The sequence below is a fragment of the Ictidomys tridecemlineatus genome, chromosome 15 (genome assembly GCF_052094955.1).
Source record: "Ictidomys tridecemlineatus isolate mIctTri1 chromosome 15, mIctTri1.hap1, whole genome shotgun sequence".
Lineage (NCBI taxonomy): Eukaryota > Metazoa > Chordata > Mammalia > Rodentia > Sciuridae > Ictidomys > Ictidomys tridecemlineatus.
This window is the reverse complement of record NC_135491.1, coordinates 3164373-3185654: the sequence shown is the minus strand read 5'-3', so window position 1 is coordinate 3185654 and position 21282 is coordinate 3164373. Positions and strand designations below refer to the sequence as shown.

Below are 21282 nucleotides of genomic sequence, written 5' to 3'. Positions count from 1 at the left end.
CCTCAGCACCACATACAAATAAAGATGTTTCCGCCGAAAACTAAAAATAAATATTAAAAAAAGAGCTCCCTTCAGAGCATAAAGTGGGCACTGTTGCAGGAGGACTGCGTGTTTGTGGGAAATTTAGCAAGACCTCTCAAAATGTTGAGAACATTAGCATGATACAGACTTGTTCCTTGCTGGGTGCAGAAAACGGCTCATGTTCCTCACTTCTCAGACCCATCATCTCCCCTTGACACATCAGGGATCTCCAGAGATGAGCCACCAGGATAGAGAGATTGCATGATGTCCATAAAGATATGCAAACCCACCCAAGAGTATAGAGGGAAAGAGAGGGGTCTATTCTGGGCATTGGGTCCCCCAATCCTGGAGGCCTAGAAGGCTCCCATCTGCCATCTGCAAGCTGGAGAACCAGGAAGGCAGAGCTACAGTCCAAGTCCAAGGCCCTGAGATCAGGAGCTCCAGTGTCCCAGGGCCAGAGAACCTCATGAAGCTCCCAATTCAAGAGGAGAGTGCATCCACCCTTCCCCCACCTGCTGGTCCTATTTGGGACTCCCAAGGTTGCCTGAGGCTTGCCCACACTGACCAGGGCAGTCTTCCTTATTATTTATTTTTTGGTACGGTGGATTAGAACCAGGGGTATTTTACCACTGAGCTGCATCCCCAGTCCTTTTTATTTTTATTTTTTTATTTGGAGACAGGGTCTTGTTGAGTTGCTTAGGGCCTCACTTAGTTGCACAAAGGATGGCCTCGCACTTGAACTTGGGATCCTCCTGCCTCAGCCTGCCAAGTCACTGGGATTACAGGCATGCCCCACAGCTGTCCAGGGCAACCTTCTTTACTTGTTCTATGGATTCAAAGGCTAATCTCTTCCAGAAAGATCCTCACAGACCCAGCCAGCAACTGTGTTTAGCAGCTTCTGGGCCTCTTATGACAATCAAGTTGACACATGATTAACCCTCGACCTGCCAGTCACAGGCTTTCCCTGAATCCTGGACTTGCTATGGCTTAGATTAGCACCTTGTTCTTGTCCAGTTAGCCTAGGACACCGGAACCATCCTGTGGTTGGCAGTGCCACTCACGTTCAGGAGGAGCAAGATGAGGCCAGAGTTGGGCCAGGGCTCTGGGAGTGGAAAGGAAGAGAGTAAATTGAAAAGGCTTAATAATAGAATCAGAAGGGCTCAGTGACCAGCTGCGTATAGAGGCCAGGTTTTGCCTATAGGGAAGTCACACACCACAGGTGGAACAAACTCTCATTAAAATCAATTATGTTTGCAGCACTAGGGACTGAGCCCAGGGTGTCCTGCATGTAGGCAAGACTTCTACCCTGAGAGATACCCCAGCCCTGTTTCTCTTTCTTGTTCCTCTCTTTGGTGCTGGGGTAGGACCCAAGGGTGCCTAACCACTGACCTACCTTCCGGCCTCCCCTTTTTTAAATATTTTTATGTGGTTCTGAGGATCGAACCCAGGCCCTTACAGGTGCTAGGCAAAGGCTCTACTGCTGAGCCACAATCCCAGCCCCCATCCTGGGCCCTTTTTAAGTTTTATGTTGAGAGCTGGGAATGTGGATCAAGCCATAGCGCACTCGCCTGGCATGCGTGGGGCCAGGGTTTGATCCTCAGCACCACATACAAAGATATTGTGTCTGCCGAAAACTAAAAAATATTAAAAATTATCTCCCAAAAATAAATAATAAATAAATAAAAAATGATCTTTCCCCAACACACTCTAGATCACATGCTCTGTCATCTATTGGTTAGGGAGTTTTTGTTGTTGTTGTTCTTGGTTTTTTTTTCAATTATACTTAAAAGACATCCCTTTTCCCATCTAAAAATATTCAATTTGGAACGTTTTTGAAAGATTCCCTACTTTCTAAACATATAATATGTGCTCTGATTTTCCTATATTTGAGACCAAACTGATTACAGGGTCCACAAAGACCCGGGAGCAGTGAGCAGGACCTGGGGACCTGAGACTCCCGCCCCCAGCGCGCACGTGCTCTTTCAGCCTGCCCCGCGCCCCGTTCCGCCTCATTGGCCGGTGCTCCCACAGACACGCCCACCTCCCGCTTCCATTGGGCGCTGGAGTCAGGGACTTCGACTGGAGGCTGGGGCACCGCTATAAAAGGCGTGAAGAGGAGCAGCTCAGGATCCTGGCACAATTCCTCCTGTGCACGTTCGCGTAACCACCTGTCGGCTTGTCCTGACCATATGGACCCCGGAGGCCAGCTCCAAAGCGCTCAGGAGGGCCCTGCCTCGCCCTCACCTGTATCGTCCTCCACCCGGAGGCGGCGGTGGTCCTCTCGGGTACCGCCTGGACCCGCAGGTGAGGGCGGAGCAGCGGAACCTGTGGGCATGGGTATGGGACGCCAGCTCCGAAGCGCTCAGGAGGGCCCTGGCTCGCCCTCATCTGTATCATCCTCCACCCGGAGGCGGCGGTCCTCTCAGGCACCGCGTGGACCCGCAGGTGAGGGCGGAGCAGCGGAACCTGTGGGCAGGGGTCCTGGACGACAGCTCCGAAGCGCTCAAGGGTGCCCTGCCTCGCCCTCACCTGTATCATCCTCCACCCTAAGCGCTCAGGAGGGCCCTGCCTCGCCCTCACCTGTATCATCCTCCACCCTAAGCGCTCAGGAGGGCCCTGCCTCGCCCTCACCTGTATCATCCTCCACTCGGAGGCGGCGGTCGTCTCGGGTACCGCGTGGATCTGCAGGTGAGGGCGGCTCAGCGGAACCTGTGGGCAGGGGGGCCCAAGGGCCAGCCCCTGGAGGGCTGGGTGCGCTGAAGAAAGAGTTTGACACCTCTGTCTTTCCCTGCCCCCCTGCCCTTCCTCCCTCCCCATCAACCCTCCCAGGAGCTGCAGCGGGGCAGACGCGACCCGGAATCCCCGCCGCCATGTGAGTGCTTAGCCTTGGCATCTGGAAGGGGAATGGGGGGCTTCCGAGGGCGCCAAGCTCGGCCTGGGCGAGTGGAGGGTCGGCCCCTGGACGTGCGCTGCTGTTTTCCAACCAAACACCCCAGGCTGGGCCCTCAAGATGGGGAAGAGGACCTCGGGCCCCTTACTCCCCTCCACCTGCAGAACTGGGGATCCTTTCTTCCTGTCCACTTAGGAAGCGCTTCACAATCAAAGACTTTGAAATCGGGCGTCCTCTGGGCAAGGGCAGATTTGGGAACGTCTACCTGGCTCGACTGAAGAAGAACCATTTCATCGTGGCCCTGAAGGTCCTCTTCAAGTCCCAGATCGAGAAGGCGGGACTGGAGCACCAGCTGCGCAGGGAGATCGAGATCCAGGCGCACCTAAGGTAAGGACAGGCTGTGCCTGCGCCTCTCACGCTGGCTCTCTACACCTGCTTCCCCTTCCTGCTGCACATCCCAACTCGGCCTTTCCCACTGCCCCCAAGTAAGCCCTGGGCCTTGATTTTTCTGTGCTGCTCATTCCAGTTCGACCATATAAAGTTTCCTCCCTGGGTGGACATCCCAATCCTGACTATGGTCCCTGAGCCCAGCACAGTTTGCCCCTTGTGTGACCTGTCACTGTTGATAGCAGCAGTTTGGCCTCAGGGAGAAGTTTGACCCACCCTCTGTCCCTCCTGCAGACACCCGAACATCCTACGCCTCTACAACTATTTCTATGACTCTACCCGGATATACCTGATTCTGGAGTTTGCTCCCAAGGGAGAGCTCTACAACTTGCTGCAGAGAAGCGGCCCCTTGGATGAGCAGCACACAGCCACGGTGAGGGGGCCTGGGCTCTGGGGGCCTTGGGCTCACTGCCGGCCTGTGGTGGGGTGGGGGGCTCTGGCTGGTCAGATTGCCTTATAAGTTGATTTCTGAATTTTATTCTCAGAATTTTAGATAGTGAATAATCCTCACATTTTGATACTTTAGTTACCCTAAGTGTACCCAGAATATTACTTGTATGTGTAAAAGTTGAAGTCATTTCTTGAATCTGACTCTACTCTCTTGTACAATATAAGGAGCCAAAAACACTTATTGAAAGGCTATGGAACTAGATGTTTTTTTGTTTTTATTGGGGGGGGGGATGGATTCTGAGAATTGAACTCAGGGTCACTCAACCACTGAGCCACATCCCCACCCCTGTTTTGTATTTCATTTAGACACAGGGTCTCACTGAGTTGCTTAGTGCCTCACCATTGCTGAGGCTGGCTTTGAACTCATTCTCTCCCTGCCTCAGCCCCCAGAGCCTCTGGGATTACAGGCATGCACCACTGTGCCCAGCAGTAACTGGAGATTTCTAGAGGGCACCAGGACAGGACCCACAGCCATGGCCATGCCAACAGCGGTGGCTGGTGGCCTGCTATCAAGATGAATGACTCCATGCTGCCTCCTAGTTCTCCTATTCCCTCTGTTGGGGCTCAAGTCTTGGGAGATGGTGGTTGGCTCAGTGGAGGTTCTGTCTGGCTACTTGCTGGGGGAGGGCAATAGGACCTGTCCAGTTCAACATCCATCCTTTCCCCTTCCCAAACTGGACCTCTGGTGCCTCTGGTGTTGGGGTGAGTGGCAGAGGGCAAGATTCCTCTGCACTCCCAAGGTTCAGGAGGAGCATTCTGTCTGATGGGAAGTGTGGAAGGCTTGCCTTTCAGATGTCTTCACTGTGTTCACAGATAATGGAGGAGGTGGCAGATGCCCTGACATACTGCCACAACAATAAGGTGATTCACAGGGACATTAAGCCTTATTGTGGCCCAACTGGAACTTTTATTTTCTCATCTTTTTTAATGTGTGACTTTAGCAATAAGATTTCATGTAAATACCTAATAACTTATGAACCATTGCCCCATACTTCCAGCAGTATGTTGTTCTATAAGAATAGATTAGAATCCATTCACTGGGTCCTTAATGTACCTTCACTCTATTTCTTGATACTGAGAATATTTTTGTGAAAAAATTCTCAGTATCCGTTCTGGATCATGAGTTAAATGATTGCATGAATTTCAACACACGGTTGTTATGGTCCTGGTACTTGCTTTCTCTGTACCTTGGTCCATGTTGGTGTCTTCAAACTCCAGTGCTTGGGCGGGGACTTCCAGGATTTCCCTGATCTGGGCCTCTGCACAGTGCTCCCCTCTCCCTCCACCAGGAGACAGACTATGTGTGGGACTCTGGACTACTTGCCCCCAGAAATAGTGGAAGGCAGGACCTACGATGAGAAGGTGGACCTGTGGTGCGTCGGGGTGCTCTGCTACGAGCTGCTGGTGGGACGGCCACCCTTTGAGAGCCCCTCTCAGAGCGAGACCCAGAGGCGCATCCTCAAGGTGGGATGGCCACACAGCGGGCATATACGGGGAGCTGGGTGGGGGCAGCTGCTGAGCCTGGGGGGGACTGGGGCACACACATGAGGTTACCTGCTAGGGTCCCAAGGAGTGCCTCGAAGAGGCACAGAGAACATGGAGCAAAGGAATGAACCAGACTCCCCTTGTTTCTCCTTGGCCTCATCAGGTGGATGTGACCTTTCCCCCCTCAATGCCCGAGGGGGCCCAGGACTTGGTCTCCAAGCTTCTGAGATATGAGCCCTCAGAGCGGCTTCCCCTGGCTCAGGTCCTGGAGCACCCCTGGGTGAAGGCTCACTCCCGGAGGGTGTTGCCTCCCGGTGCTCAGAAGGCTTCCTGAGCCCATCTACCTCTGTCCTTCCTGTGCACCCAGGGAAGGGAAGGCTTCCTCCTTTGTCTTTTTAAATATAGGATGCTAACTAATAAAGACTTGAGTCATTTACTACAAGGGCTTTTTGGTTCTGTGCATTCATGCGCAACTGGGCAGAGTGTTTTTTGTTTGTTTGTTTGTTTTTGAATCAGGAAAACTGCCCGAGATGGGGCCCTCTTGGCCTTGGAGATGGTGGCAGGGTTCTCCTTGAGCGCTGGTGGATAACTTCTGATAAAGGCCCTGAAGGTTCCCAACCTGCTGCCTATCAGTGCTTCCTCCTCTCAACTATTCCCCATTTGTAACTGGGACCATCATCACACCCAAGCTCCACCTCTGGAGGCATCCGGTGTGCTGCCATTTTTGAAGTAAATGTAGTTCACTGCATTCCAGGGCCACAGGATTCCCAAATGCACCCACAGGCACCCCGACCTGCGTCATCTCCAGTAGCAAACACAGCTTCTCTGCTGAGCTCTGTCACTGTGCCTGCCGCAATCTCAGTGTCCCCTTCCAGACTTGTCCACAGTCCATGTGGCAGCCTCTGTGCATCAGTGGAAGCTGACCACACCTGAGTCCACCTCTAGACCCCAGCTATAAGCTCCAGGGTGTTTCCTGTGCAGTGCAGCCATCACTTCCGCCAGTGGTCCTTGGGACAGTTTGCCTTGAGCAGGGTCTCCCCTGTGGCCTTGTCCAGCCAACGTAGGTATGAAGGGAAGTACCAGTGAAAATCATGCAGATGATAGAGAAGAAAAGCCGGCTGTGGGCTGTAGCTCAGTGGTAGGATGCTTGTTTACTGTGCACAAGGCCCTGGGTTCCAAGCCACCCCTGCAATAAGGATAAAGCCAACCGTCAAGGGCCAGGCACAGTGGAGCACACCTGTAATCCCAGCAGCTCGCTGAGGCATAAGGATCAGGAGTTCAAAGCCAGCCTCAGCAATGGTGAGGTGCTAAGCAATTCAGTGAGACCCTGTCTCTAAATAAAATACAAGATAGGGCTGGGGATGTGGCTCAGTGGCCGAGTGCCCCTGGGACTGAACTCTCTGGTACCAAAAAGCAGTCAAGTCATCCTGCCCCTCTGCCTCAGGTGAGCAGCCTCCTACTGAATCCTCAGCTGCTCCAGGACGCTGGTTTACAATCTGCATCTTCAGAGCTTGCATCTCTGCTTTCTAGCCTTATCCTATCCGTTTTCTTGAGTTTATATTTCAATTCAACACTTGGTGATTTTTAAAAAAGGAGCTGGCTGGCATGTATAAACCTTGCAGTTTACACATCCGAGGAGAATAAACTCATCACTGGGCACACTTTGGGCAGGCAGATAAGGACAGAACAATCATTAGAGCCTCAACTCTGGCCACCAGATGGTGGTACCTTTGTTTACCTGAGAAGAGTGATGGTTTGTTTTGGAGGCTTCAGTCCCTCTGGGGCTTGTGCAAGGGCAACCTTCACCATTCACAAGGGCCATGGTCAGCACCATTGCCTGAGCAGATTCCTGTTGGTGGGGAGGAACAGGTCTGGGGTGAGATGCTGCTCCTAGGAGAGCACCTGCCCAATGCACAAGGCCCTGGGTTCTGTCCCTAGCACCACACAAAACAAAGCAAAAACAAAATGTTCATTTTAATGCGTCTTTTCATTAAATTAAATATACACCAAATATATCACCATGTGATCAATATGAAGTATTGTTAATTAGGTAATTTACCCTTTTTTGGTCAGTATTAGACACTGAACCCAGGAAGTCCTCTACCACTGAGTCACATCCCCAGCACTTTTTAAAATTGTTTTCTTAAGCCAATGACAAAGGAATTGAGAACTCTGTTTTTATCATTTTTATTGGTTCTTTTTAATTATACATAACAATAGGATACATTTTGGCATAATTGTAAAAGCATGGAATATAATTTAATTCAGTCCCCAGGTCTTCCCCTCCCCCCTCTTCCTTTCCCTCATTTTTCTGCTCTTTACCTGTAGGGTTTTTGTTTTGTTTTAATGACTGTCTTGAGGAGGAACATGGTAGTGAAATTCCTGGTGGCATATTCATGTATGTGTACAGGAGAATTAGTCAGATTCCTTCCACTGTTTTTCCCTATCCCATTCCCCTCCCTTCCCTCCATTCCCCTGTGTTACTCCACTGAACTTTCTTCTTTCTTCTTCAGTGTCTCAAACTTATTTGGGGTTAGTTTCCACATGGCACAGAGAATATTCAGCTTTTGACTTTTGGGGACTGGCTTATTTCACTTAGCATGAGAGTCTCCAGTTTCATCCATTGGCAGGCAGATGTCCAAAAGTCATTCTTCTTCATGGCTGAGGCATACTCTACCGTGTGTGTATACATCATTTTCTTTATCCATTTATCTGTTGGCTCCATAGCTTGGATATTGTGAAACTGGGCTCTTCTTCTTTTTTTAATTATTGTTTTGTATTTATATGTGACAGCAGAATGCATTACAATTCTTAGTACACATACAGAGTACAATTCTTCATATCTCTGGTTGTATACAAAGTATATTCACACCAATTTTTGTCTTCATACATGAACTTTGCATAATAATGTCTATCACATTCTACCATCATTTCTAACCCCATGCACCCTCCCTTCCCCTCCCACCCCTCCCAGCACTTTTTATTTTAAAACAGGATCTCACTAAGTTCCTTAAGGCCTTGCTAAGTTGCTGAGCCTAGCCTTGAACTTGTGGTCCTCCTGCCTCAACTTCCGGAGCCACTGGGATTACAGGAACATGTCACTGTGCCCAGCAGTAATTTACATTTTTTTTTACATAGTTTTTTGGTTGTAGATGGACACAATACCTTTATTGTTATTATTTTATGGGGGTACCAGGAATGGAACCCAGTGCTTCACACATGCTAGGCAAGTGTTCTACCACTGAGCCACAATCCCTGCCCCAGTAATTTACATTTTTTAAATACTGTCTTCAACATGTGGTGCAGGTTATACTTAAAACAGGTCTCATTTCAAATTCCAAAATTTAATTTGTTACTTGGGTCATATTAAGATTTCAGGCGGGCTGGGGATGTGGCTCAAGCGGTAGCGCATTCGCCTGGCATGTGTGCGGCCCGGGGTTCGATCCTCAGCACCACATACAAACAAAGATGTTGTGTCCGCCGAGAAATAAAAAATAAATATTAAAAAAAAAAAAAGATGTTGTGTCTGCCGAGAAATAAAAAATAAATATTAAAAATTCTCTCTCTCTCTCTCCACTCTCACTCTCTCTTTAAAAAATAAATAAATAAATATTTAAAAAATTCTCTCTTTAAAAAAAGAGATTTCATAAAAATTACAGTTGAAGAGTCATACACAAGTTGTTTGTATATGCTTGCACAATCAACTTTTTAATCTGAATATACATCTTTAAAAACATCTGGGTGTGGTAGCACACAACTGTAATCCCAAATAGGAGGCTGAGGCTACAGGATCTCAACTTCAAAGCCAGCCTTGGTGAGACTCCCTCTCTAAATTACTTATGTATACATAATCACCCCTGGGTTCAAGCCCTGGTACCAAAAAAGAAAAAAAGTTCACCTGCCTTGCATAGTCAGCCTAACTGCTCCACTTCTAATGTCCCCAGCCGTAAAATTCTGAGTTGCTTCCCTCCAAAACTTTCCTTTTTATCTCTGACTCACCTTGATGGTCATGCACCCTGTGCCGAACAGAGCTAGGCACAGAAACCTGGCCATGCCCAGCAACCATGCCCCCATCCCTCCAGGTTGGGCTCCTTAGGTGGCTCAGAGGTAGCAATTTTGTGGCCTGCCTTCCGCCCCCAGCACTGAAGAAAACTAGGACTTCCCCAAAGGAAGTGTGGAATGTGGCCTGAACCGCTTCTGCCCCCCACAGGCTGGACAGCTGTGGACTCACTGCCCAAGCCTGTGAGGATCTGTGCCCCCGCTAGGGAGCGCTCAGCACTTGACAGGTAGACCTGACCAACAACGCCCTGGGCGACATGGGCGAGCCCCTGCTCTGCCAGGGGCACAGACACCCCCCCCCCCCAGCTGACTGCTCATGTCCTTGGGTTGTTTGGGATGGACCACAGTAAGATCAGCCATGGGTGGTTAGCAGCACTTCACAGATCAAAGCCATCCTTGGACCTGGGCTACAGAAGATTCTGCCCCGCACTTCCCAGGCCACAAGGACCAGTGTCTTCAAACTGCACGCAAAAAGCTCTTTCAGCTTAGGATCTTGTGATCAGCCTTTGATGGAACTTCCATGTCTTTAAACACAGGGACTTTGGACACAGAGGATAACTGAGTTCCAAACCCGCCTGACTACCTACCAAAAGATCCTGTGTCAGTAAAGGATAAGGAATGGGGGTGTGGATCAGCGATTACTCTTATCAGTTCAGTTCCCGCAGCAACCCTAAAAGGGGGCATAAAAGCCCAAATGGTTGGAAGGCTACTTTGCCCTACAGAGAATGCAGACATGGTGACCATGAGGGTAGACGTGAAAACTCATGCCAGAACTGACTGGGGTAACCCAGTTCAAGCTTCCAGTGATGCTGAAGAATCAACAGACCAGCAGCAAGAGTTCACAGAAAACAGTTTATTAAAGACCATGTTCAGCTGGGTTGCAGCTCCTGCCTGCAATGCCAACTAGTTGGCATAGGTCCAGTGCAGGGAGCCACCTTCCCAAGAAGGTCTCAGCAATGGCTAAGCCTCTGGCAGCTCCCCACACTCCCATCTCCCTTGGGGGCCCTTTGGAAAGGGGGAAATCAAAGGCACAGGGAATCCAGGCAACACTGAAAAGTCTGTAAATCTCTGTATTCCCTCAGTAGCTGAGGGTTGGGATTGGACATTTCCCCAATTGGAACATGAATGTGAAACCTAATAGCCACTAGAAATTAGGCATACTGAAAATAAGCTAGAGTTCAGGGTACCCAATAATAATGCTTCTAGGGGAAAGCACATTCCCATTTCACCCCTGCATGTCCTCTTTAGTGGGCATCCTAGTAGCCAAATAGGGTCCATGAGAGCAGGGTTCTCTACCCCCACTAATGACTCAATATGCTAGTCTCATCTTCATGTGAACAATTAGTGAGGCCAGGGAGTACATGCTCAAGGCTGTAATCCCCAGAGGACTGCAGCAATAGTAGGCGAGCCTGGACAACTTAGCCAGACTGTCTCCAAGGGCTGGGATGTGGCTCCAGGAGTAGCACCACTGGGTTCAATTGCAGGAACCAAAGGAGGAAGAATGAGCTTACTCTGGGGGCATGAAGTCTTAATGAGGGCTGGACATTGGTGCAGAAGTCGCAGACATCCTGAAGTGTGGCTGTGGCAGGTCAAAAGGCACACTGGCTCCCGGAGGCCGCCTCAGACAGCAACACTCAGAAGGGAAGCACTTTCCAGTCCAGACCAAGGCAAGTGCCACCCTTCTAAGTCTTCCTGTCTGAGCCTTTAACTCCAGCAAACTGCTTCCTTGAAACTTGAGGCTGTCTTCCTCCCTGGGCGTGGACTCCTGCCTGGAAAAGACTGCAAATTTATATTCATCTACCCTTAAAATACAAAGTAGTAACAAATAAGTCCAAACTGAAATGCAAAGTACCAACAAGTTTTAAATTTAGTCTAACTTTAAATACGAAGTAGCAATATCAGCTCAGCTTGCCCCAGGCCTGGAGTCACAGCAGCCCTGGGGGCTGAGGCAGGATCACAAGCTCCTCCCAGCCTGAGCAACTGGTGAGAAAGGCTCAGGGCCCTTCTCCAGGTCTCAATCCCTAATACCAATAACAGGGCAGGGATGTGCAGTCAGCTAACAAAGTTTGCAAATACAATTACAGTGCTCATAGGTTACAAATCAAATTAAGACCAAAAACTAAGAGCATTAATTCTTTTTTTTTAAGAGAAGGAGAGAGAGACAGAGAGAATTTTAATATTAATTTTTTAGTTGTCGGCGGACACAACACCTTTTGTTTGTATGTGGTGCTGCCGATTGCACACATGCCAGGCGACCGCGCTACCACTTGAGCCACATCCCCAGCCCCAGCATTAGTTCTTAAATGTGACCACAAGGTCCTTGAGGTAGGTTGGCCTTGCATCACCCACCTGTGTCCACTGGGAGGAGGCCTCCACTTGGCCAGACCTTCAACTGCTCAGGTCCTGCCAGCTGGGGAGACCTGCAGATGCCCCAGAAGCGCTCACTAGCACCCCACCTCCCGATATCCTGCAGCAGACATGTCCCTTTCCAGAGGAAACCCACCCCCAGTGCAATGAAGGAGCTGGCCCTGCTGTGCCCCTGCTACCCTGGGAGGCCACAGGCTGGAGGGGGTTGGGTGGCGGCCCCCGGTGACACTCAAATATGGTAGCACTTTCCATGCTGATCTCAGAAGAGTGCTTCCACATGTGAGTACCACAGGCTGGGTGGGTCCCAGGCCCCGGCCTGGACAGCAGGTCTGCAGGAATACGCAGCATGTGCAGGAAAAACCGCGGTTTGCCAAGATGGAAGTCTGGCCGGCTCCTCTGCGACCTTGCTCAATCGGTAACACTCAAACTCTGGCGGCAATTTCTTTGATGGCACAAAAAGTGCCCCCACAGTTTGAGAACTACAGGTTGAGTGAGGGGTCTCCAAGTAACCAGGGACACCTACTTGCTGCGCCCAGAGGCACACACGTGCCTGGGATCCCAGTGGCCATCTCTGGAGGCTGAGGCAGGGGGACCAACTCCAGGCTGGCCTGGGAGACTTAGGTAGACACCTCACACAGGACAGTGGTTACTCACCCAGGACACAGTCAGGCCTAAACGCACCGGTCCAATCCTTCAGAGACCTAGAGACAAGAAAAGGCAAAACTAGACCAACCTGGGCATGGGGCTGGACTCCTGGAGAGCAGAACACTGGGCCAGCACGTGGGGAAGAGGCTCTGCTCCTCCGTGGAGCTCAGCAGATCCGGGGAGGCTCACCAGCTCTCCACGACCACGTGCAGGAGCCTCGCTGGACTCTTATATACCAGAGGCCCCTGTGCCTCAGGACAGGGAAGAGCCCTGGAGACCACTCCCCCACCCCCTCCCCAGAGCCTCCTTCCTGACCCACCCTGTGGCTCTGGATTCTAGTTTAACTGGATCAGACTCCCCTCCACAGGTTTAAAAATACATAGTTTTAATCTCCAGCTCCACAAAATATATTTGCTTGACAGCATATTGGGGCAGTCCTCACAGGGTCCTTGGGGGCCTGAGCGGGAGGATCACAGAATCAAGACCAGCCTGGGAAACTCGACTCTGTCTCCAGCAGCTGGGGAGGCTGTGGCAGGAGAATGACAAGTTCAAAGCCAGTCTCAGCAACTGAGAGGCACCAAGCAACTCACTGGGACCCTCTCTCTAAAGAAAACATAAAAAAGAGCTGGGGAGGTGATGCAGTGGCTAAGTGCCCCTGAGTTCAATCCCTGGTACCAAAACATAAAAATAAATAAAAATAAGAATGCTGGGCATGCAGCTCGATGGTAGAACACTTGCTAGTAAGGTGCAACGCCCTGGATGGATCAACCAGCACTACCTAAAGTAAATAAGTAAATTGATTGATCAATCAATCCATCACTAATGGCTAGGGATTCCACTCAGTGGTAGATCGCTCCTGCTTCAATCACAGAACATTCAAAAACAAAAAATGACCCATTTACTGCTGAGTGATTATAAATAAAGGGGAATATACAGTGAATAGTCCAAAAGAAGTTAATCCTGCAGTGTGGGGTTCAGTCATGCATTCAACGTTTATTTGTTTGTTTGTTTTGGTAATTTATGTCTTGGTGCCAGGGATTGAACCCCCCTGTCCCTTAACCTGTGAGCCACAGCCACAGCCCTTGTTATCACTTTCCAACATCCTCTCAGGGAGCCGCCCAGGGCCTTGCTCACTGGCTGAGCTGCCTTGCACTTCCCCATCTCCTCCTCAGCTCTGGAGGCCCTGGGATTTCAGGCCTGCTCCACTGCCCTGGCCTCAACAATGTCTGTACCAATATTCCTCAGGCTCATGGAGCAGATCAGACCCGTGCCTTCTTTTGTGCTGGGAGAGGTCCAGGGCACCCTGGATTTTGTAGTCTGGAGCAGTGACCCTGTGTCCCCCAGGAGATATTCTGCAAAGTCTACAAACATTTTTGGTTGTGAGAGCTGGAGTGGAGGAGGTTACCTGGTTACACCTCCAGCCCTTTGTTGAGACAGGGTCTTGCTAAGCCACCAAGGCTCCTGTGGACTTGTGATCTTCCACCTCACCTCCTGGTCCTTGGGGTCACAGGCACGAGTGTGCCACCATGCCTGGCTCACAGTCACTTTTCTTGAAAGTTACTTTCATAGGGCTGGAGATGTGGCTCAAGCGGTAGCGCGCTCGCCTGGCATGCGTGCGGCCCGGGTTCGATCCTCAGCACCACATACAAACAAAGATGTTGTGTCCGCCGAGAACTAAAAAAAACAAATATTAAAAATTTCTTTAAAAAAAAAAAAAAGAAACTTACTTTCATACAAGTGAGAGAAAAGGCCTGAAGCTTAGGAGGCTGAGGCAGGAGGATCAGCAGTTCAAAGCTGTCTCAGAGCCTTAGTGAGGCTCTAAGAAGCTCAGGGAGACCCTCTCAGAATACAATTTTAAAAAGGGCTGGGGGTGTGGGTCATTAATTAAGAGACCCGGGATTCAATCCCCAGTACCAAAAAAAAAAAAAAAAAAAGTGGAAAGGTTTCTGACAGAGTCCTCATAAAACCCCTGTGTTGACATTGACCTTGAGCCCTAGCAGGAAACTCAGAAGGGGGGGTGGGTAGGGGTGGGGCAGGGGAGGGGGTAGATTTGAAGGTGGAGGTCTTAGCTGGTGACTCAGGGAGCTGGGCAGGAGCTCCAGGATCCAGAGTCCAAAGTCAAAAACCAAAGGGCTGGGGACATTGCTCAGTGGGAAAAAATGTCCTGGTGTTCAATCCCCAGTACCAAGAAAAGAAATGCCAGGTGAGCACACTACCACTTGAGCCACATCCTAGCCCTCTTTTTATTCTTTATTTAGAGACAGGGTCTTGCTAAGTTGCTAAGGGCCTTGCTAAAGAGTTGAAACTAGCTTTGAACTCCTGATCTTCCTGCCTCAGCCTCCTCAGCAACTGGTCTCACAGGTATGCACGACTGGCCCCAGCTCCACATTTTTTTTAATACTTATTTTTTAATTTTAGGAGGACAAATATCTTTATTTTATTTATATGTGGTGCTGAGGATTGAACCCAATGCCTCATGCACAACAGGTGAGCGCTGTACCACTGAGCCACAACCAAAATGTTGGAATTTATCATCACTGTCTTCCCAAATTAGCAAGAGCCTCAACTTCTTAGGGTGATCTTGTCTCAAAATATAAAAGGGGCTGGGTTTGTGGCTCAGTGAGAAAGCCCCCCACCCCCACCCCCTGGGTTCAGTCCCCCTACAAAGAAAAGACCAGAAGGGACCTGGTCCCAGGTGGACCTCAGGGCTCAACACTAGTAGAAGGTGGTCTGGGGCTCTGGGCAGGACACTTGTTTTCCTTGGGACATAAATAGTCTAACCACACCAACCTCACACAAGGTCATTTTGAAGCATGGCAGAAGGAAAACAAATAGGGCCATTTCAGATGCTGTTGAAACCCACAGAAACAGCCTGACCTTGGTGTCCACAGAAGACCCAGGCTTGGAATGGCACCTGCTTGGGGACAGGGCAAATCTGCAGAGAGTCAGCTAGCTCCCAGGCTTCCTCAGACCCACCTGGGGAACCAACAGAAGGCCCCTCCTTTCTAACCCCCATCCACCATCCACCTGAGTCCCCAAGTGCTTGGTCCCCTTGCTGCCAGAGACAGTCCAGAGGGTCACAGCACAAGAGACCTCTTCCTGCTCTTTAGCTGAAGGGCATCCAATGGGCATTGAGAACCTCCTGCAGAGCAGGCCAGATTCTGTGCATCCATGTGAGGTCACCCTCCTCCCTCTCCTGCAGTCAGGACTGGGTATGGAACTGCCCTTGAGCTGAGAGTTTTGTCTGGTACTGGAAATTGTATCCAGGTGGTGCTCTGCCACTGAGCTATGTCCCAAGACCTTTATTGTTTTCATTTTGAACAGGGTCTCAGTACATTGAAGTGGCTGGCATCCAACTTGGCATCCTCCTGCCTCAGCCTCCTGAGTATGTGAGAATCTAGGTCCGGGCCCTGAAATCGGCCTTTGAATGTGTTGAAGGAAAAATTGTAAAGAACAACATTTTGGGGGGTCTGGGGTTGTGGCTCAGTGGCAGAGTACTGGCCTAGCATGCGTCAGGCACTGGGTTCTATTCTTAGCACCACATATAAATAACATAAAGGTCTATTGACAAAAAAAGAAAAAGAAACAACAGAATAACAGTTTCTGACCCATGAAATTCAAGGCCTGTGGATACCTCACAGCCACATTCATTGCTTTTCCTGTTCTCCATGGTCCCTTTCCTCCCATGCAGAGTGGAGTGATCCCAACAAGGACATGTGAGCTGCAAGACTTAGAGCATTTAGGAGGCACTACAGCCCATGTGTGTAATCCCAGTGGCTGGGGAGGCTGAGGCAGGAGCACCTCAGCAACTAAGTGAGGCCCTAAGCAATTCAGTGACTCACTAAATACGGGGTTTGGCTGTGGTTGAGTCATTCAGCACCCTGGGTTCATTCCCAGGTACCAAAAATAAAAACAAAACACCCTTCAGGTTCCACTATCTGGTCCTGCCCAGGGTGAGGGTGACTTTCTTGGCAATGCTGGATGGAATCCTGGCCTCCACATGCTGGGGGTGCCGTCTGCCCTTGCTACATCCCTGTCCACAGCTTGTTAGGACTTCACTCAACACCCTGCAGTGGGTGTCAAGACTATCCCAACAGGGGGACAGACAGAGTCCAAGTCCAAAAAGAAGGCAAATGGGATTTGTCACCAAGAACAGGGAGGCTTCAGGGGTAGAACTGAAGGACAGGAGGCATCAAGGGTGCAGGGATCTTGCTTCAACTGACCCAGCAGGATTCTTGGTCAAGTCCCAGTGGGGGGTGGGGAACTTGGCCAGGCATCAGAAGTGATTAGATAACAAGATCAGGGACATAACTGGACAGGATTCTTTGGTAAGACCTGGCTGGGTGGGTCAAAGACAAGATGGCGGCCAGGTTGAGGCTTAGCAGAGAAGGTTCCCTGAGTAAGATTAAGATTAGGTCAGTGCTGGAGAAGGCGCTAGGGTAGTAGAAATACCCAAGGGTAAACACCCTGGATTCAATCCCTAGTACCAAAAAGAGAAGAGTCAAGGAGAGGATTTTGACACCACAGGTTGGACCCAGCAGCACTTAACCTCTAAGCCACATCCCCAGCCCTCTGTGTTTTGAAGCAGGTCTCCCTCCCTAAACAGCTTAGGGCCTGGCTCAATTGGTGAGTCTTGTTTCAAACTTGCAATCCTGCCTGGGCCTCCCAGCTGCTGGGAGTAGATCTGCTCACCTCTGCACCCAGCAAGGGACAAGTCTGTATCATGGTATTTCTTCCTAGGTGTGTTCTAGTTTTCAATATTTTTGAGAGAAAGTCTTGCTAAATTTCCCACAAACACGCAGTCCTCCTGCAACCGTGCCCACTTTATGCTCTGAAGGGAGCTCTGCCACTGTCACCTATTTTTATTTTTCTTTTTTTTTTCTCTTTTTGTTTTTGTTAAAGAGAGAGTGAGAGAGAGAGAGAGAGAGAGAGAGAGAGAGAGAGAGAGAGAGAGAGAGAGAGAATTTTTAATATTTATTTTTTAGTTCTTGGCGGACACAACATCTTTGTTTGTATGTGGTGCTGAGGATCGAACCCGGGCCACACTCATGCCAGGCTAGTGCTACCCTTTGAGCCACATCCCCAGCCCTGTCACCTATTTTTAAAATGGATATTTTTTTTCATCTTCCTCTCTCCCATCTCCTCCCTAATCTCCCCCCTCCCTAATCTCCAGGGAAAGAGTACTCCCTTTCTTCCCCCTTTTACTTGCTTTATCTGATTTATCTGTCCTTGAGTGCACACCCACCATAGGAATGAAGTCTTCCAGGTTTAGGGGATGGTACTTCAAGAGCCAGAAGTGACTGCCTCCCAAATTAGCAAGTGAATTACCCTCCAGAGAACCCAGGGAGGTAGCCTTCCAGTCCCCTCCTTCCAAGCCACCTTTCCTGCTCATGGGCAGAACACAGCCACTGAGACAGGAGTCCTGTGCTTCTCTCTCTTTCTTTTTTTTGGGTACTGGGGATTGAACTCGGGGGTACTCGACCACGGAGCCACATCTTCAGCTGTATTTTGTATTTTAAGGAGAGGGTCTCACTGAGTTGCTTAGTGCCTCTCAGTTGCTGAGGCTGGCTTTGAATTTGGGATTCTCCTGTCTCGGCCTCCCAAACTGCTGGGATTATAGGTGTGTGCCACCATACCTGGCCCCTGGGCTTCTCTCTCTGTCTAATATTTTTTGAGCTGGAGATGGACATAACATTATTAATTTTGTGCTGCTCTGGACTGAACCCAGGGCCTTGTGCATGGGAGGTGAGCACTCCACCAACTGAGCCACATCCCCAGCCCCTGGGCTTCTCTTTTGCTAGCAAAGCAATAACCTTTTTCCTTTTTCCCAAATACATATCCTCCTAATTGAATTGGCATGGGGGACAAGGACAGAGCTTTCAATAACAGTAAAGTGTCCCTGAGTTTGATCCCCGTACCAAAAATTAAATTAAGAAGGACTAGAGAGTGGTGCTGTGATGGAGGCCTGAAATCCCAGGGGCCCAGGAGACAGAGGCAGGAGGAGCCAGCCCCAGCAAAAGGGAGGCCCTAAGCAACTCAGTGAGACCCTGTCTCTAAATCAAATATAAAACAGGCCTGGGTGGTTCCTGACTTCAGCCCCAGTACCCCAGAAAGAGAAAGAACTAGAGGTGGAGCTCAGTGCTAGAGACCCCAGGTGGATCTCAAGCACTAAAAAATAAAAAAGAAAGAAAGGGGCTGGGGTTGTGGCTCAGGGGTAGATGCTTCCTTAGATGTGGGAATCCCTGGGTTCGATTCTCAGCACCACATATAAATCAGTAAAATAAAGGTATTGTGTTCAACTACAACTACAAAATCTTTTTTTTTTTTTTTTTTTTTTGAAAAAAGGTAAGAAAGTGAACTGTGGACATTCACTTTTCAGCATCTTCATATCCTGAAGGGGCTGAAGAGGAAGTAAATAAGGTCAGCCCCATGTGACCCTGGTTTCCAGACTCCCACAGTTACCAGTGTAGGAACAAGTTTCAGGGGCTGGGATGTAGTTGGTCGGGTGCTTGTCTGGCCTGCACAGGGCCCTGGGTTCCACCCCCAGCACCAGCCACAAAAAAGGAACCAGAGGTTCAGGAGCAGCATTCAGCTCAGGTCACCTGGTCGCCTGGGAATGGGACAGGGAGCTGCTTTAAAATCACCCTGTTCTGAGGCCGGGGCTGTGGCCAGGGGCAGAGCTTGCCCAGCACCTGTGAGGCCCTGGGTGGATCCTCAGCCCCAGGTAAAGGTAAAGACATGAAAGAAGGTCACTGATGTCCCCCTGACCACATGCTAATACTTACCTTGTGGGTCACTGTCGTACTGGCCCCACTTTACAAGGGGACAAATGAGAAATAGAGACAGACATAAAGGGAGGGAGCCGGCTAGGAACCAGGACCCCCAGGATTCCAGCTCTGACCTTCCCTGAGCGAGCCCCGGCTGCCGCCCTCTGCTGGCCAGAAGGAGAAGCATGTGCCCAACGCGCCCTCGCTGCGCGCCGCCTGCTGGCCGTGAGGGGAAAGTGCGCCTGTGCTCCTCCCCTTTACTGAGCAGGGAGGGCAGCCCTGTACCTGGGAGCCAGGGCCCTTTGTTTAGATAAACTGGGGTCGACTGCTCTGTGTGCATTCTGGCTTTGCGCATGCACCAGTTATTACCCTTTAGGTCTCCTACATCCTGAGTCTGTTCAGCGCCAGGGACCCAAGGTGGGAGAAGTGTGCAGGCCTGCTGTCCCTAACCCTCCTGAGGCTGAGACAGAAGGGCTCCAAGTTGGAGGCCAGCCTGGGCAACTTGGCCAGACCCTGTCCCAAAAGAAAGAGGACTGGGGATGAAGCTCTGGGGCAGGGCCCCCTTGGGTTCTATGCCCAGTGCCAGGGGAAGCTGTGTGTGTGTGTGTGGGGGGGGCATTGGTGGGGACCCAGGGTGGGAGCCCTGGGGAGAAGTCAGGGACCTTGTGCTTCTGCCTCCAAAGTGCCCTGAGGGCAAACATTTGCCATAGTGCCTTCCCCTTGGTGGCCCCAGGACTCCTGAGATGACTAAGGGGCATCCAGGTCACCCTGTTCTGCAGGGTCCTTTCCAACACACACAATCATCCTCACTTTTACCCAGGCAAAAGCCCTCAATGACCCTGAACCACTGCTCTCTTACCAGGTCCATTGTCAGTCACTGGATGAGAAACAGGGGTCCCTGTCTGTCACTGGATGAGAACCAGGGTCTCCTGTCAGTCTCTGGATGAGAACCAGGGTCCCCTGTCAGTCTCTGGATGAGAACCAGGGTCCCCTGTCAGTCACTGGATGAGAACAGTGTGGGTACAGTCTCCACCCTCCCAGGCGGCCCTGAGGACTGGGTGAAGCCCTGAACTTCCTCAGTGGGGGTGAGCTGGAGACAGCTGTAGACAAGTTGAGGAGGGAGGGTCTGCAGGAGGCAGGAGGAGCCACCCCTGGCTGCAGGTGAGGGTTGTTGTACCCACAGCCTCTGGACTTGGGGCTCATTCCAGCAACCAGACTCTGCCTCCCTCCTGGCACACTGCGGTTGGAACTGGACCCCTCATTTGTAAGAAAGGACATAGATGTGCACCATGGTTTTTCTTCTTTCTTTCTTTTCTCTCCAGGGATGCAAAACCAGGACTTTACATTACACTGCAGGTGGAATGTCCATAACCAAAATGCTTGGGACCAGAAATGTTTCAAATTTCACATTTTTTTAATATTTTTTTTTTAGGTGTAGATGGACACAACACAATGCTTTTATTTTTATGTGGTGCTGAGGATCTAACCCGGGTCCCGCCCTTGTTAGGCGAGAGCCCTATCATTGAGCCACAATCCCAGAATTTCAAATTTCACATTTTTTAAGACTCTAGAATACTTGCAAATACATAATGAGGTAGCTCCAAGGTGGGGTCCAAGTCTAAGCACAAACTTCCCGTGTGCAGCACCTGGACCTTATAGACGTAGCCAGAAGGTCCCCCAAGTTGTCCTGGTTGCTCAGTGCTGGTGATGGAGCCCAGGGCCTCACGTGGGTCAGGGCGGCCTTCCTCACCCCTGACTGCGCCCAGCCCTGCACGGTTCTTTCCCACCATCAGAAGCCTCTCAGTGAAGCTCAGGCTCACTCTCAGGAAGCCCCTGGAATCTTTTCCTGTGTTTTTTATTGGAGCGTTGTAGTTGAGGGTGATGACATTTATTGTGACCTGTTTGTACAGGCACACAGTGTGACAGAGTGACCTGGCCAAGACCACCCCAGCACTCCCTGGACCCTCCCTCTTCTCCCTCCCTGCTCCTTTTCCTCTACTGACCTCCTTTATTTTCATGAGATCCCCACTTTAAGGACACTCACAAAGTCCATGGACCACCACACACACCAGAGTCCCTCTGGAGATTCATGGTCAGAGCCCGGAGCTCACTGACAGGGCTGTCCCTCTGAGGACAGCATCGGCCTGAGGC

General features: G+C 50.4%; 2 protein-coding genes across 2 annotated transcripts; both read left to right on the top strand.

Moving 5' to 3' along the window:
• The first annotated feature begins 2354 nt into the window (after positions 1-2354).
• LOC144371091 (aurora kinase C-like) lies at positions 2355-4900 on the top strand. Its single transcript, XM_078033300.1, has 4 exons — positions 2355-2466; positions 3076-3298; positions 3593-3731; positions 4622-4900. Exons 1-4 carry the CDS (start codon positions 2355-2357, stop codon positions 4898-4900), a joined length of 753 nt encoding a protein of 250 aa, XP_077889426.1.
• Positions 4901-5032: 132 nt separating this feature from the next.
• Positions 5033-5678, top strand: LOC144371042 (aurora kinase C-like). The gene is made up of 2 exons (XM_078033252.1): positions 5033-5272; positions 5457-5678. Exons 1-2 carry the CDS (start codon positions 5108-5110, stop codon positions 5625-5627), a joined length of 336 nt encoding a protein of 111 aa, XP_077889378.1. The 5' UTR covers positions 5033-5107; the 3' UTR covers positions 5628-5678.
• The last annotated feature ends 15604 nt before the right edge of the window (positions 5679-21282 follow it).

What these genes read in the sequence shown, in the direction of transcription:
- LOC144371042 (XM_078033252.1), top strand. Translation starts at nt 5,108, where the DNA reads ATGTGTGGGACTCTGGACTACTTGCCCCCAGAAATAGTGGAAGGCAGG. An exon ending in CCCAGAGGCGCATCCTCAAG is followed by an intron (nt 5,273 to 5,456) that starts GTGGGATGGCCA and finishes TGGCCTCATCAG; the next exon opens with GTGGATGTGACCTTTCCCCC.
- LOC144371091 (XM_078033300.1), top strand. Translation starts at nt 2,355, where the DNA reads ATGGGTATGGGACGCCAGCTCCGAAGCGCTCAGGAGGGCCCTGGCTCG. An exon ending in GGCACCGCGTGGACCCGCAG is followed by an intron (nt 2,467 to 3,075) that starts GTGAGGGCGGAG and finishes CTCCACCTGCAG; the next exon opens with AACTGGGGATCCTTTCTTCC. An exon ending in ATGAGCAGCACACAGCCACG is followed by an intron (nt 3,732 to 4,621) that starts GTGAGGGGGCCT and finishes CTGTGTTCACAG; the next exon opens with ATAATGGAGGAGGTGGCAGA.